At 42.4% G+C, this 11089-nt stretch overlaps 1 protein-coding gene across 2 annotated transcripts in view; it reads left to right on the top strand.

Annotated features, from left to right (window-relative positions):
• Nucleotides 1-11089, top strand: part of MYPN (myopalladin) — a 106614-nt gene that overhangs the window by 13764 nt on the left and 81761 nt on the right. For both annotated transcript variants that reach the window (XM_019507875.1, XM_019507874.1), the window contains exons 2-3: nt 8186-8361; nt 9062-9113. In XM_019507875.1, the coding sequence (XP_019363420.1) occupies nt 8186-8361; nt 9062-9113 (228 nt within the window). The remainder of the gene's footprint in view (nt 1-8185; nt 8362-9061; nt 9114-11089) is intronic.

Here is an 11089-nt window from a genome sequence, read left to right as displayed (position 1 = left end):
TGGAATCATCATTGATGCCAAGATGAACATGAGCCAGCAGTGTGGGGATGCAGTCAGGAAGGCCAACCACACCTTGTCATGCATCCACAGATGCATTTCAAGCAGGTCCAAGGAGGTGGTACTCCCCCTCTATGCCACACTGGTCAAGCCGCAGCTGGAGTACTATGTCCAGTTCTGGGTGCTGCACTTCAGGAGGGATGTGGACAACATGGAGAGGGTCCAGAGGACTGCCACTCACATGATCAGGGGGCAACAGGGCAGGCTCTACGAGGAGAGGCTCAGGGACCTGAACCTTTTTAGCCTCCACAAGCAAAGGCTGAGGGGGGAGTTAGTGGCCTGTTACAAACTAGTGAGAGGGGACCAGCAGGCACTGGGGGAGTCCCTGTTCCCCTGAGCGCTACCAGGAGTGACTAGGAATAACGGTCACAAGCTGGCAGAGGATAGATTCAGACTAGACATCAGGAGGTGCTACTTCACTGTCAGGGCGGTTAGGATCCGGAACCAACTTCCAAGCGAAGTGGTGCTGGCTCCTACCTTGGGTGTTCCTCCTGGCCCAACAGACATTTGCTGCTGGGTCTGCAGGGTTGAGGGGATTGAGCTCCAGTTTGGATTGACATCATGCTGCAGTTACTCTCACTTAGCCCCCCCACCACCCTTCCCCACTCCAGCTCCAGCTTTGTCTTCAGAATGGGAGGGGGCGAGGAGGGAGTTCCATCTGGGGTTTGCCAAACCAGCACTGGTGGGTGGGGTGGGTGGACTGGAAGTGGAGCGGGGGGGCACAAACTGGGCAAACCCCAGATGGTACTCCCTCCCCTCCCTTCTCCCCCTCCCATTCTGAAGATAGTACCAGGGGTGGAGATGGGTTGCATCAGCCCAGCCCTGCTCCTCATGTGTGCTCACAGATATTAATAAAAGTGCTCTGCTTTGGAGCACCTTTCTCAGAAGTCATGTAACGGAGATTCAGATTATCATGCAGCTGGGCACTTTTAAAGTGCTCTACAGCCTTGCTCTTCTGTAAGGGCAAGGCTGTAGACCACTTTCAAGGGGCCCAGAACACGAAAAATGTAACTTCTGTCTACACCTGTAATGTAAAATGCAATTAAAATCCCCTCCTCAGCTCTGAAACAGGAACTTATATTTACTTTGGCTACAGTGCAGATAAGAAGTAAGCACTAGTGGAGGGAGGCTCTCGTGTACTTTCATGAAGTTAAAGGTTATGAGAACCTCTAGCAATTTTTGAAGTTCTGATACAGAAGGGAGCATGTAATGTGGTATGTCTGACATACAATCCACCCTAGTGGTGGCAGATGGACCTTCCTTATCCTCTTGGGTTGAGAGGTGTCCACATTTTTCCAAACTGTTTGGCTCATCACTGCTAAGTTAATTTTACTTGTGAATCACATTGCATGGTCTGGCATATACAACCATCCTGCAAGTGTCATGAGGGTTTGCAGTTCTAAAAACAGGCTGCATGTCATGAGATTTCTATGAAAGCATTCTCTAACATACACATAGTAAACTAAAAAGACAATAAACCTGTAATTATTTCATTTATAGTTAAAGGTCAGTTAACCTCCATCAAGCTGTAAGAATTTCCTGAAATTTTAATAAAGACATCTATCAGCTTTATCTTAAGCTCAAGGAGCCAAATTCAGCTTTGGAGTAACTCCACTCAAATCACTAAAGTTATACCAGGGATGAAAGCGACACAGAGTATTTGACGCTAGTTGTGCTTAATATGAATCTGACTTGTGCCATGGAGCTATTACTGCAATTCATGGCAGGAATAAAATGTCAGTGACAGAGACTATTGGTACTTTAACCATGCCATGTATCTCAATGTCAGAACTCCCTTTGTAACTGACATTTCATTGCTACCACACGCAGTATTTCAACAGTAAGAATAAAATGTTAATTAGTAAGAAGTATACGACATTTGAAATTTTATATGATGGTTGTAAAATCATACCAAAACATTCCTTAAAGTGGTAATGAAGAAAATAATATTTGGATATAAATATGTCTTTACATTTATAAAAATTACAAAGGAATTACAAAGGAGCTTTCGTTTTCTTTTTTCATCATTTTAAAATAATTCAACTCAAACTTTAGATAAAATGAAAGTAGTAAGTAAACGATATATGATAAAACTGAGATCACGTCTGAAGTGTCTGTTGAAGTTTACTGAACAGTTTAACCAATTCAAGTTGTTAATTTTGGAGGGGTGAGAGGAAGAGTGTGTGTAGAGGAAAAGACAGAAATAACCCAATTATGCATCATCTCTTCTTATGGTTTTAATGGCAGGATTCTGCATTCATGCAAGTTAATTGAAAGGAAAAAAAGGCTTATGCAGTATTTTCATTTTCCTTGCACGGAAGAAGCCCTTGCCTCAGAAGCAAGTGAAATATAATCTTCAACATGACCCTATATAATCATTAAATCCTTATATTTTATTCAGTAAGTTAGTCATTAGAAATATCAATAGCCATTTTATTTTAGTGATGCCTGAATCAGAACATTTAGTATAATACATTTCACTTTATCTGTGTGTTGAGATAGGAAACATCTAAGAGGACAAAGAAACAACATGGGTTTAAAAAAAGGGAAATTAAAGTATATTATGGGTGCGTCTACACGTGCACTTTACTGCAAGTTGCCTAATTAGCTCCACAGTAAAGTGTCATCATCTACATGTGTGGTACTATTGGGCCACAGTAAACTAATTAACTCCATTGTTGGATAATACAGCCCAACACAAGCAGTTACATGCACTCAAATGCACATGTGGATGATGACCCAGGCTGGCTGGGGCATGAGGGAGCTACAGTTAGCACCACACTGTAGCACCCTCATGCCCCTGCCAGCCCCTCTGCAACATGTGGGGTCTGGGCAGAGCAGCTCCTGGCTGGCAGCTGGGGCTGCACCGCCCCAGCCCAGTGTGCTGCAGTCCCAGGCGCACATGAAGACACTGTGCCTGGGAGCAATAAACTGTGGCATGAACTTCAGCACAGTTTATTCAGCTGTGCTAATTGCACATGTAGGGGTGCCCTATTTTTGGCAAGATACTGCTGAAGCTTGTATGAAGTTCTAGAATACTGGTAATTCTTCATTCTCTACAATAGTATATTTCATTATTGTTGAAGCAAGATCACCTGTTGCCATAAGACTACTTTTTTTTTAAACTGCATGAAGTGCATATATAAAAATGCATGTGTATTGCTGTGACACATTTACCTAAAGTAATGGGCAACTACACATGAAAATCGTCTCTTTCACATACAGATAACTGCTGATGTTTCTAGTTATACAACTGCAAATGAGCTTTTAGCCTTCCTTTCTGAAAACTTGACCATTACTGTCAAGTGGAAGAACTGAAAAATAAGCCATGCTCTAGATCAAGCTAATGACCTCCTTTATTGCTCTTTGGGGATTACAAGATAATCATCTGAAATTTCCTAATAGGACCTAATCCAAAGAGTTCTGTTGACTTCAATGAGATGTTTGTGGTCAGGGTTTTAGTACACACAATTGTATTTTTCTTCTATGGCTGATAAGAACTCCTAGACTTATTCATTGTTTAAAAAGTTATTCCTTTAGGAAAAAGGTCCTGTTTTTCATGATAGGTTTGAATGTTCTAGAATAGGTTCTGTCCACACTGATGGTGTATGTACCAAACTGATGCAACCCTGGAGTTGCTGCTTCTTGACCAAGGAAAATGAGCAGGAAAATATTATGTATTCTTGTGGAAATGTACCAAGCATTTGGTTTTTATACACACACACACACACACACACACACACACACACATCCATGTATGTGTGAACAACACACACACACGTGTGTGTGGGGGTGTGTGTGTGTGCTCGCAAGTACCTTAGCTATTGACACAGTGTAGTGAGGATATATAAACAAAAAGCCAACAGGATTTTGCCAGATCAAGAGTGAGTAAAGACCTATGCAATGTCATTGTAGCTGTTAGGAGAGAAATAGCACCAGGCTAGCCAACCAATCCTTAAAATATAGACTTCTTTTGAGTTATTGAAAAATCCTTCTGGCTAGGTGGTGGCAGCAGCAAGAAAGACCAGGTTCAATTATCTATAGGTATTTCCTGAAACGGTTTAAATAAGATTGGCTCAAGTCCCTGCCCACAACCTAAAAACTAAATTATATCATATGTGCTCATAACACACTACTTCCCCCAGTCACAAGCAGTAAGTCTAATACAACTGGGTTTTCCTGGATATGTCTTCTTTTTTGGACCCCTGTGCTGCATCTGGAGGGTGGGGTCTAAAAAAAGAGCAAATGTCCAGATTTTCTGCTTTCCCAGGCTGGCTGCTTGGGGCTGGGAGCAGTGAGCAAGGTGATTGGTTGTCAGGGGTCATGTGCTTCTGGCATGGGGTCTGGCAAGAGAGTAGGAGATGTGGGAGCTGCTTTGGCAGCAGGACTGAGGGAGGCAGGGGTCTGCAGGTCATGAGTGAGGGGCACCAGCAGGGCTGGGGGGGCAGGTCAGGGGACTGCAGGTCGGGAGTAAGGGGCACTGGCAGGACTGAGAGGGGAGCAGGGGGCTGCAGATCAGGAATGAGGGGAATGGGGGACAGGATGGGTGACTGTGGGTTGGGTGTGCAGGGCACTGGCAGTGCTAGGGGGCTGTGAGTCAGGAGTGAGGAGCACCAGCAAGGGATCAAGGTGTGTGGCTTGTCAGTGAGGGGCAACAGAATGGGCAGAGGCAGGGCACTGGCATGTCACTGCCCCCACCATCATCATATTCCTCCTACACCTCCCCCCTACCCCCTCCCTAACAGGGATTGAGGGGCACCAGCAGGGCCAGGGGGTTTTTTATTTGTGGGGGTAGAGAATTTGCACATTTTTTATCAGGAAAAACCAAGATCCCTGCTAATTAGATCAATTTATATTTCTAGTTATAGTCATTGCTGGTAACTTCTAAAAGTAGATAAGCAAAGCAGACAAATGAAGGCACAAAAGTGACACACACAGTCATTTAACCTTAGAACTCCAGCACTCCAGTACAAAGGAATGTCCTTCTAATGGGAAAGCAGCACAAAGCAATCGGATTCATGCCCCCAAGCCAATAGCTTTATGGTTCACAAGCTGTAAATTCATGTCAACTGACTCCACAGGCATGGATCATACTAAAAACAGCCCAAAATAAATTAAGGAATACCCTCTCCACTTTAAAAAGACCACATTAAGATTAATGGGGCACAAATGGCAGCTGATTTCTCCTGTTATGTAATCAGTATTTAATTTCTGCTTCTTACTGCATGTTTGTAGAACTGCACTAATTACAACACTCCCTCGGGGCTCAGCTTTCAGTTATGGGTTACAATTCTGTTAGAGTCTATCTTCCAGTGCCATGAGCTGCCTTTGCCTTCTTTTGCCAGGAGGCCTTTCTGGAGATTATCCAGAATTCTCATCCTGTCTGATGTATGCCACATGTTGGATTGAAATGTAATATTTCCAAGATGCTTATTCAACCGGAGTATTAAACCTAAGCAACCTCCTAACTAGGGTTAAAAGGCAAGAGGGTTCAGATTATGGCTCGGAGCCCAACTGCCTGAACTGTACTACTTCATGGGAATATTTTATATAGTAGTAGAAAACTTCTTTTTCCTTGGCATATAAACATTATCCCTACACCTTCTTCTTAAATTATGAAGTGGTTATAAATGCAGCATGATGTGACAATGAAAAGAGCAATATTACAATAAATTCCAGCCCTGCTTTACTTTGTTCAAAACTTAATATGACACTTTATAGGGATAAAGCTTAAGGCAGATTTTTTTACCAAGTAATTTACTCCTTGTAAGTAGAAATGAGCCAAAACCAAAACAGTGATCTGAATACATCCTGGGAGGAGTTCAAACCTGGATCTGCACGCTATGATTTGACAGAGCTGTGCCTGAAAGACAGATACCATACTTTCTTACATACAATACATATTTTTTTTCCAAAAAACAGCTGCTGGAAATGATAGTGGGCATCATATGCAAGAAATACAGGAAGAGCAGTTTCTGACAGTTACCAGGCAAAAACAAAAGTAAAATCTGTGGAAGACTCACAGGGAACAGAATAGTGAGCAGGCTTAACTGCTGGCACTTGGTGGCCACCTCCAAATGAGTGTAGACATTTGGTTCCCTGGGGACAACTAGCAGCAGGACACCTTGTGCTGCTGCTAATTGTCCCTAGGGAATGCCTGTGCCATGCACCCTCTGGCATGCAGCAGGTTACCTCAGGTGGGGTACGGGAGCCTGGGGGCCACCTAGCAGCCTTACCTGGGGTCCTAGAGGCCAGAGAATCTGCAGCTGCGTTACTCCTGCAGCTTGGAACTTAACCGGCGGCAGAGCATGGCTCTGGCTGGCCAGGCTCCAGTTTTCATAGAATTATAAAATAGAAGGACTGCAAGGGACCTATATGATCATCAATACTCGTCCTCTGCCATGGGCAGGAGGTGATAGAGTGTGTGCGTAAGGGGGGCTCACACCGGGAGGGGGGAAGGGAGGTTCCCTTGCTGTGCATGCCTCCCGACCTACCCCTACTGGGGTCTTGGGGGGAAATGGGGAACAGCCACAAGGCAGGGGGCCTTCATTCCCTGCCCCACCCTGCCCCAGCTCTGGGTGCAGTAGGCATGAGGCTGCTGCTGTCAAGACATTCACATGGGTAGCCCAGGGGGGTAGGGAACCCACCCCCCACCACACTGGTCAAACCTGTTCCCCCCACCCCCCAAGACCTGAGCACACACAACAGGGAAGGCTTCTTTCCCACACCCCCCAGCCTCTGCATGAGCATCTTCACAGCAGGAGAGGCTGGCGTTCCCGGAGCTGGAGCAGGGTTGGGGGAAATGGAGCCCCCCTGCCTGTGGGCCCAGTCCAGCCCCCACTAGACCCTTCTTGGGTTCAATGGTGCTCTGACTCATGGTATTTTGTGTAAACCAGCATAGAGCGCCTCTCCGGCATTCTGCCTGAACTTCTGTACACACCTTTAGTTAATTATTACAAGGAAAGATTTTTTTCCTTCATTCTGACTTTCAGAAATACAGTTGTGCATTTTATTTCAGTTTGGTCTGTATGTGAGAAAATATGGTAATAGGTAAAAAGCTACCTTCGGCCTACCGAGAGTACCCTATCTCATCTGCTAATTTTTTTTTTCAGTTGCCAAACATCAGTACCAAAAACCAGCATATCACATACGAAATAAGGAGGAATAACCATCTCTATTAAGAAAACACTAATCCAGTCTGTTGTCCCAGTCTCCCATGCCACATATAATGAACATCAGGAAAGGATGCCACCTGAATTTTAGAGCTACATAAACAAACTAATAGAGAGAAAAGGATCAAAGAGAAGCTTCATAGTGCCAATAAAATTGTTTTTGGCTCTCTCAAAATATATTCAAAAAATGTATACACCTTGTATATCATTTTATTCAAGTAAATGTAATCTAATTCAGTGCTTCTCAAAGTGGTGGTCCACGGACCACTGCCAGTCCGTTAGCCACCGGTCACCAGTCTGCAGCGAGTTGCCAGGAAAGAAAGAAATATATTTTCAGAAGCATAACATTGATATGTCATAGCGCCACAGTTCGTACGTTCCAACTCTCCAGGTAACGTCATGTTGCGTGAGGTAAGGAAAGAGAAAGAAACAGGCAGTCGCACATTTGTGTAGCGCTGTTACACGTAGTTGCTGCCGCTGGCTGAACCGGGCACCGGTCCCTGGTTCACTGGAAAAAAAATTGCCAGTCCACCACATCAGATATTTTGAGAAGCACTGACCTAATTTATGTGATGTGAAAAGAAACTGAAACAGAACTCCAAAGTATGGGTTCTTTCTCTTCTTTTATCCTGTTAAACCCCTATATCCGAACAAAGAGCTCTTCATTTCTCTCCAGTCCTTTCTTTTATATCCCCAAACCTGGAAAAAAATTGCTCCTGAAGCATACTTCTTGGTGTTTTAAATAAACTGTGTTAATATGATGTAAGTGCCATATAAAAACAGCTGCACTATTTGTTGTAATTACATATTCTAAAGACATAAATTGTTTATTCTTTCACTGTCAATTTAATTTGCCCATGACAGCTATTTGCTTAAGGCAATAAACCACCTGGTTCATTAGACTTCCTTCTGGTTGTCAAGTTTCTGTCATGATAAACTGTATGCTTGCCTTACAGGTGGTACTGTGAAGGAAAGGAGCTTGAAAACTCACCAGACATTCAGATTATTCAGTCAGGGGATCAGCACTCATTGGTTATTGTTGACGCTTTTGAAGAAGACACAGGACGTTATTCCTGCTTTGCTTCAAACATCTATGGGACAGACTCAACTTCTGCAGAGATTTACATAGAAGGTAACGTTATAAATCTTTGCAGAAAGCAATTAGTAAGACAGCATTTAAAAAGTAGGATGTATTTTATATACTAGCACTAGATTTACAGGTTCTCAGGGACGATCTAAAGGAAAGAACAACTCTATTCTGGATTAATCTAGTTATCATTGGGTGCATCTACATGTGCAATGAATGCACCTGAATAAATTCTGGCACAGTTCATGCTGGAGTTTATTGCTCCCAAGCCGCAGTATCTTCACATGTGCCTGGGACCACAGCACATTGAGCTCATCTGGACATGCCCTATATGGTTATCAGACCCTGATATTTTTGTGATGGTAGTATTGGACATCTGAGTGAAACCTTTATTTGAGCACACAAAACTCCAATTTATATGGCCCAGGGAATGTAGTACTCAAAAAATTTAGTCATATTAGTAACAGATAAGGAAACCAGTAGCATACCCAGTCAGGCATCCACTTAGGGATGCTGTTTTCTTCATTTAAATCCCAGCCTCCAGATTTATTACTGGTAATTCTGTATTTATTTCAGCACAGAACTTTGCTTATTTTTACAACACATCTTTTAGTTTAGTTTAGCTATCTAATATTCTGATCTCAGAAGCTTATACAAAAAATCCCAGTAATGAAGGGTTGTATGATCATTGCACAAATTGCTGGAAAAAGTAGGAAGCTAAGTAAATGTTTTTGCCTTTTTACAGGTGCCTCTTCATCTGAATCTGAAGGTGAAATTAGCAAAGAGGAAATGGATCAGTAAGTGTTACTTCAATTTAAATCTTCTAAATGTATTATTTAAAACAAACAAACAAAATATGGATGCAATTTTTAAGTTAAGTTTTTAGGAATGAGGTGCAAGGATTTTGTGGTTGATATCTTTTATTAGACCAACTGCATAGTTGGGATAGACCAAGATAAGATTTTAAATGCAGCATGTTGTATACAGTGTCTACATGTACAATGATTGCTTGCACACATCTACAATGATTGTTTACAAACAATGCTCAAAGGTATAAATATGAATATAATTGTCTGTAAGCTGCAATACATTAAATGAACTGGAAATTCATGCAGAATGAAAAATTTCAGATTTCAGATGTAAAGAGAAATTTTTTAGTAGAAATGTAAACCAGTATATTAATTCCTTTAACTTGATGTTTTGACCAAATACAGGTGTTCAGTTTCCTTAAATGTTATATCCAAGTTCTACTTTAGATAGAATTTAGTAAAGTTTTCTCCAGTTATAGATAACAAAAAAGTGACATGCCAGGAAGTCTTCACTCTGTTGCAGAAAGTGATTATACAAGGACTAGTTATATTTAAAGTTAGGGAATTAGCATTTGTAAGATACCCTTCAGAGAACTGTAACAGCAGTATGAGATAGAAAAGTTCTTGTTTTATTAGGAAGGTCCAGAAAGCCAACAATATGTCATACCTATTTAGGTAAAACTTAGAAAATGATTCAGCTCTTTCATAGTGAAATCCACCATCTTTCACATTTAGATTCTGATTCAATACTATTCAAATCAATGTCAGTCTTCTCATTAATGGATATGGTGGAATCAGATTGAATCAGATCGAAAACCAAAGCAGTCAGAGCTTTATGCTGAATGCCTTCAAGTGAATCAATTTAGCATCAAAGGCAAGAAATCCTGAAAAAACTCCCAAATTGTTTTAATCAAAGGGACTCAAGCAGGCTCTTTTTTTCTAGTTTTCATGAGATGGGTTTGCATCTCTGGGAATTTCATTTTGATTTTAAAATTCAAAGCCAAGTTTGGACAAATCTGCTCTGTTTTTCCCTTATTTTAGGCAGGAACCAGGAAAACCTTACCTTCACATGGTTCACACTCACACTCATGAAAAACCCTAGGCTAGCTTGAATCATGAGTTTTGCCAAAATGTTAGACTTATAAAGTAGCCCATGATCAGAAGCGTTTTACTAGGCTCAAGGTTGTATAATGAAAACATGGCACAACACTAGCAATGTCTTCTTTAAATGTCTCACATATAACACAGTTCTTCTCATTCATAAGGTTATGAAACGTAGATAGTTTATCCATTTGTGCTATTTCATAGATTTCATAGGTTTCATAGACTTTATGGCTGGAAGGGACCTTGAAGTTCATCAAGTCCATCCCCATGCTCCAAGGGCAGGAAGTCAGCTAGGGTAAAAGGATCCCAGCAAGATAAGCATCCAATCATTTCTTGAATGAGTCCAGAGTAGATGCCTGCACCACTTCAGGAGGGAGTCTATTCCAGACCTTGGGGGCTCGGACAGTAAAGAAGTTTTTCCTTTTGAACAGCCTAAAATGGTCACAAAGGAGTTTATGACCATTGGTCCTTGTTATCCCTTGGGGCACTCTGATGAACAGATGTTCCCCCAGATCCTGATGCACACCCCTTACGAACTTATAGGCAGCCACCAGGTCACCCCTGAGCCTGTGCTTTTCCAGGCTGAAGAGTCCCATGGCTCTCAGCCTCTCATCATAAGGCCTATTCTCTTGCCCTCTGATCATGCACATGGCTCTCCTCTGGACTCTCTTAAGCTTCTCAACATCCTTCTTGAATTGTGGAGCCCAGAATTGGATGCAGTACTCCAGCTGCGGCCTCACCAAGGCCAAGTACAGTGGGAGGATGACATCCTGGGATTTGCTAGAGAAGCATCTATGGATGCAAGCCAGAGTTTTGTTTGCTTTACCAGCTGTGACATCACATTGGTGGCTCATATTCAT

Source organism: Gavialis gangeticus, unplaced genomic scaffold (genome assembly GCF_001723915.1).
Source record: "Gavialis gangeticus isolate Ggan-Ray unplaced genomic scaffold, GavGan_comp1, whole genome shotgun sequence".
NCBI lineage: Eukaryota > Metazoa > Chordata > Crocodylia > Gavialidae > Gavialis > Gavialis gangeticus.
This window is presented reverse-complemented; position numbering and strand designations above follow the sequence as displayed.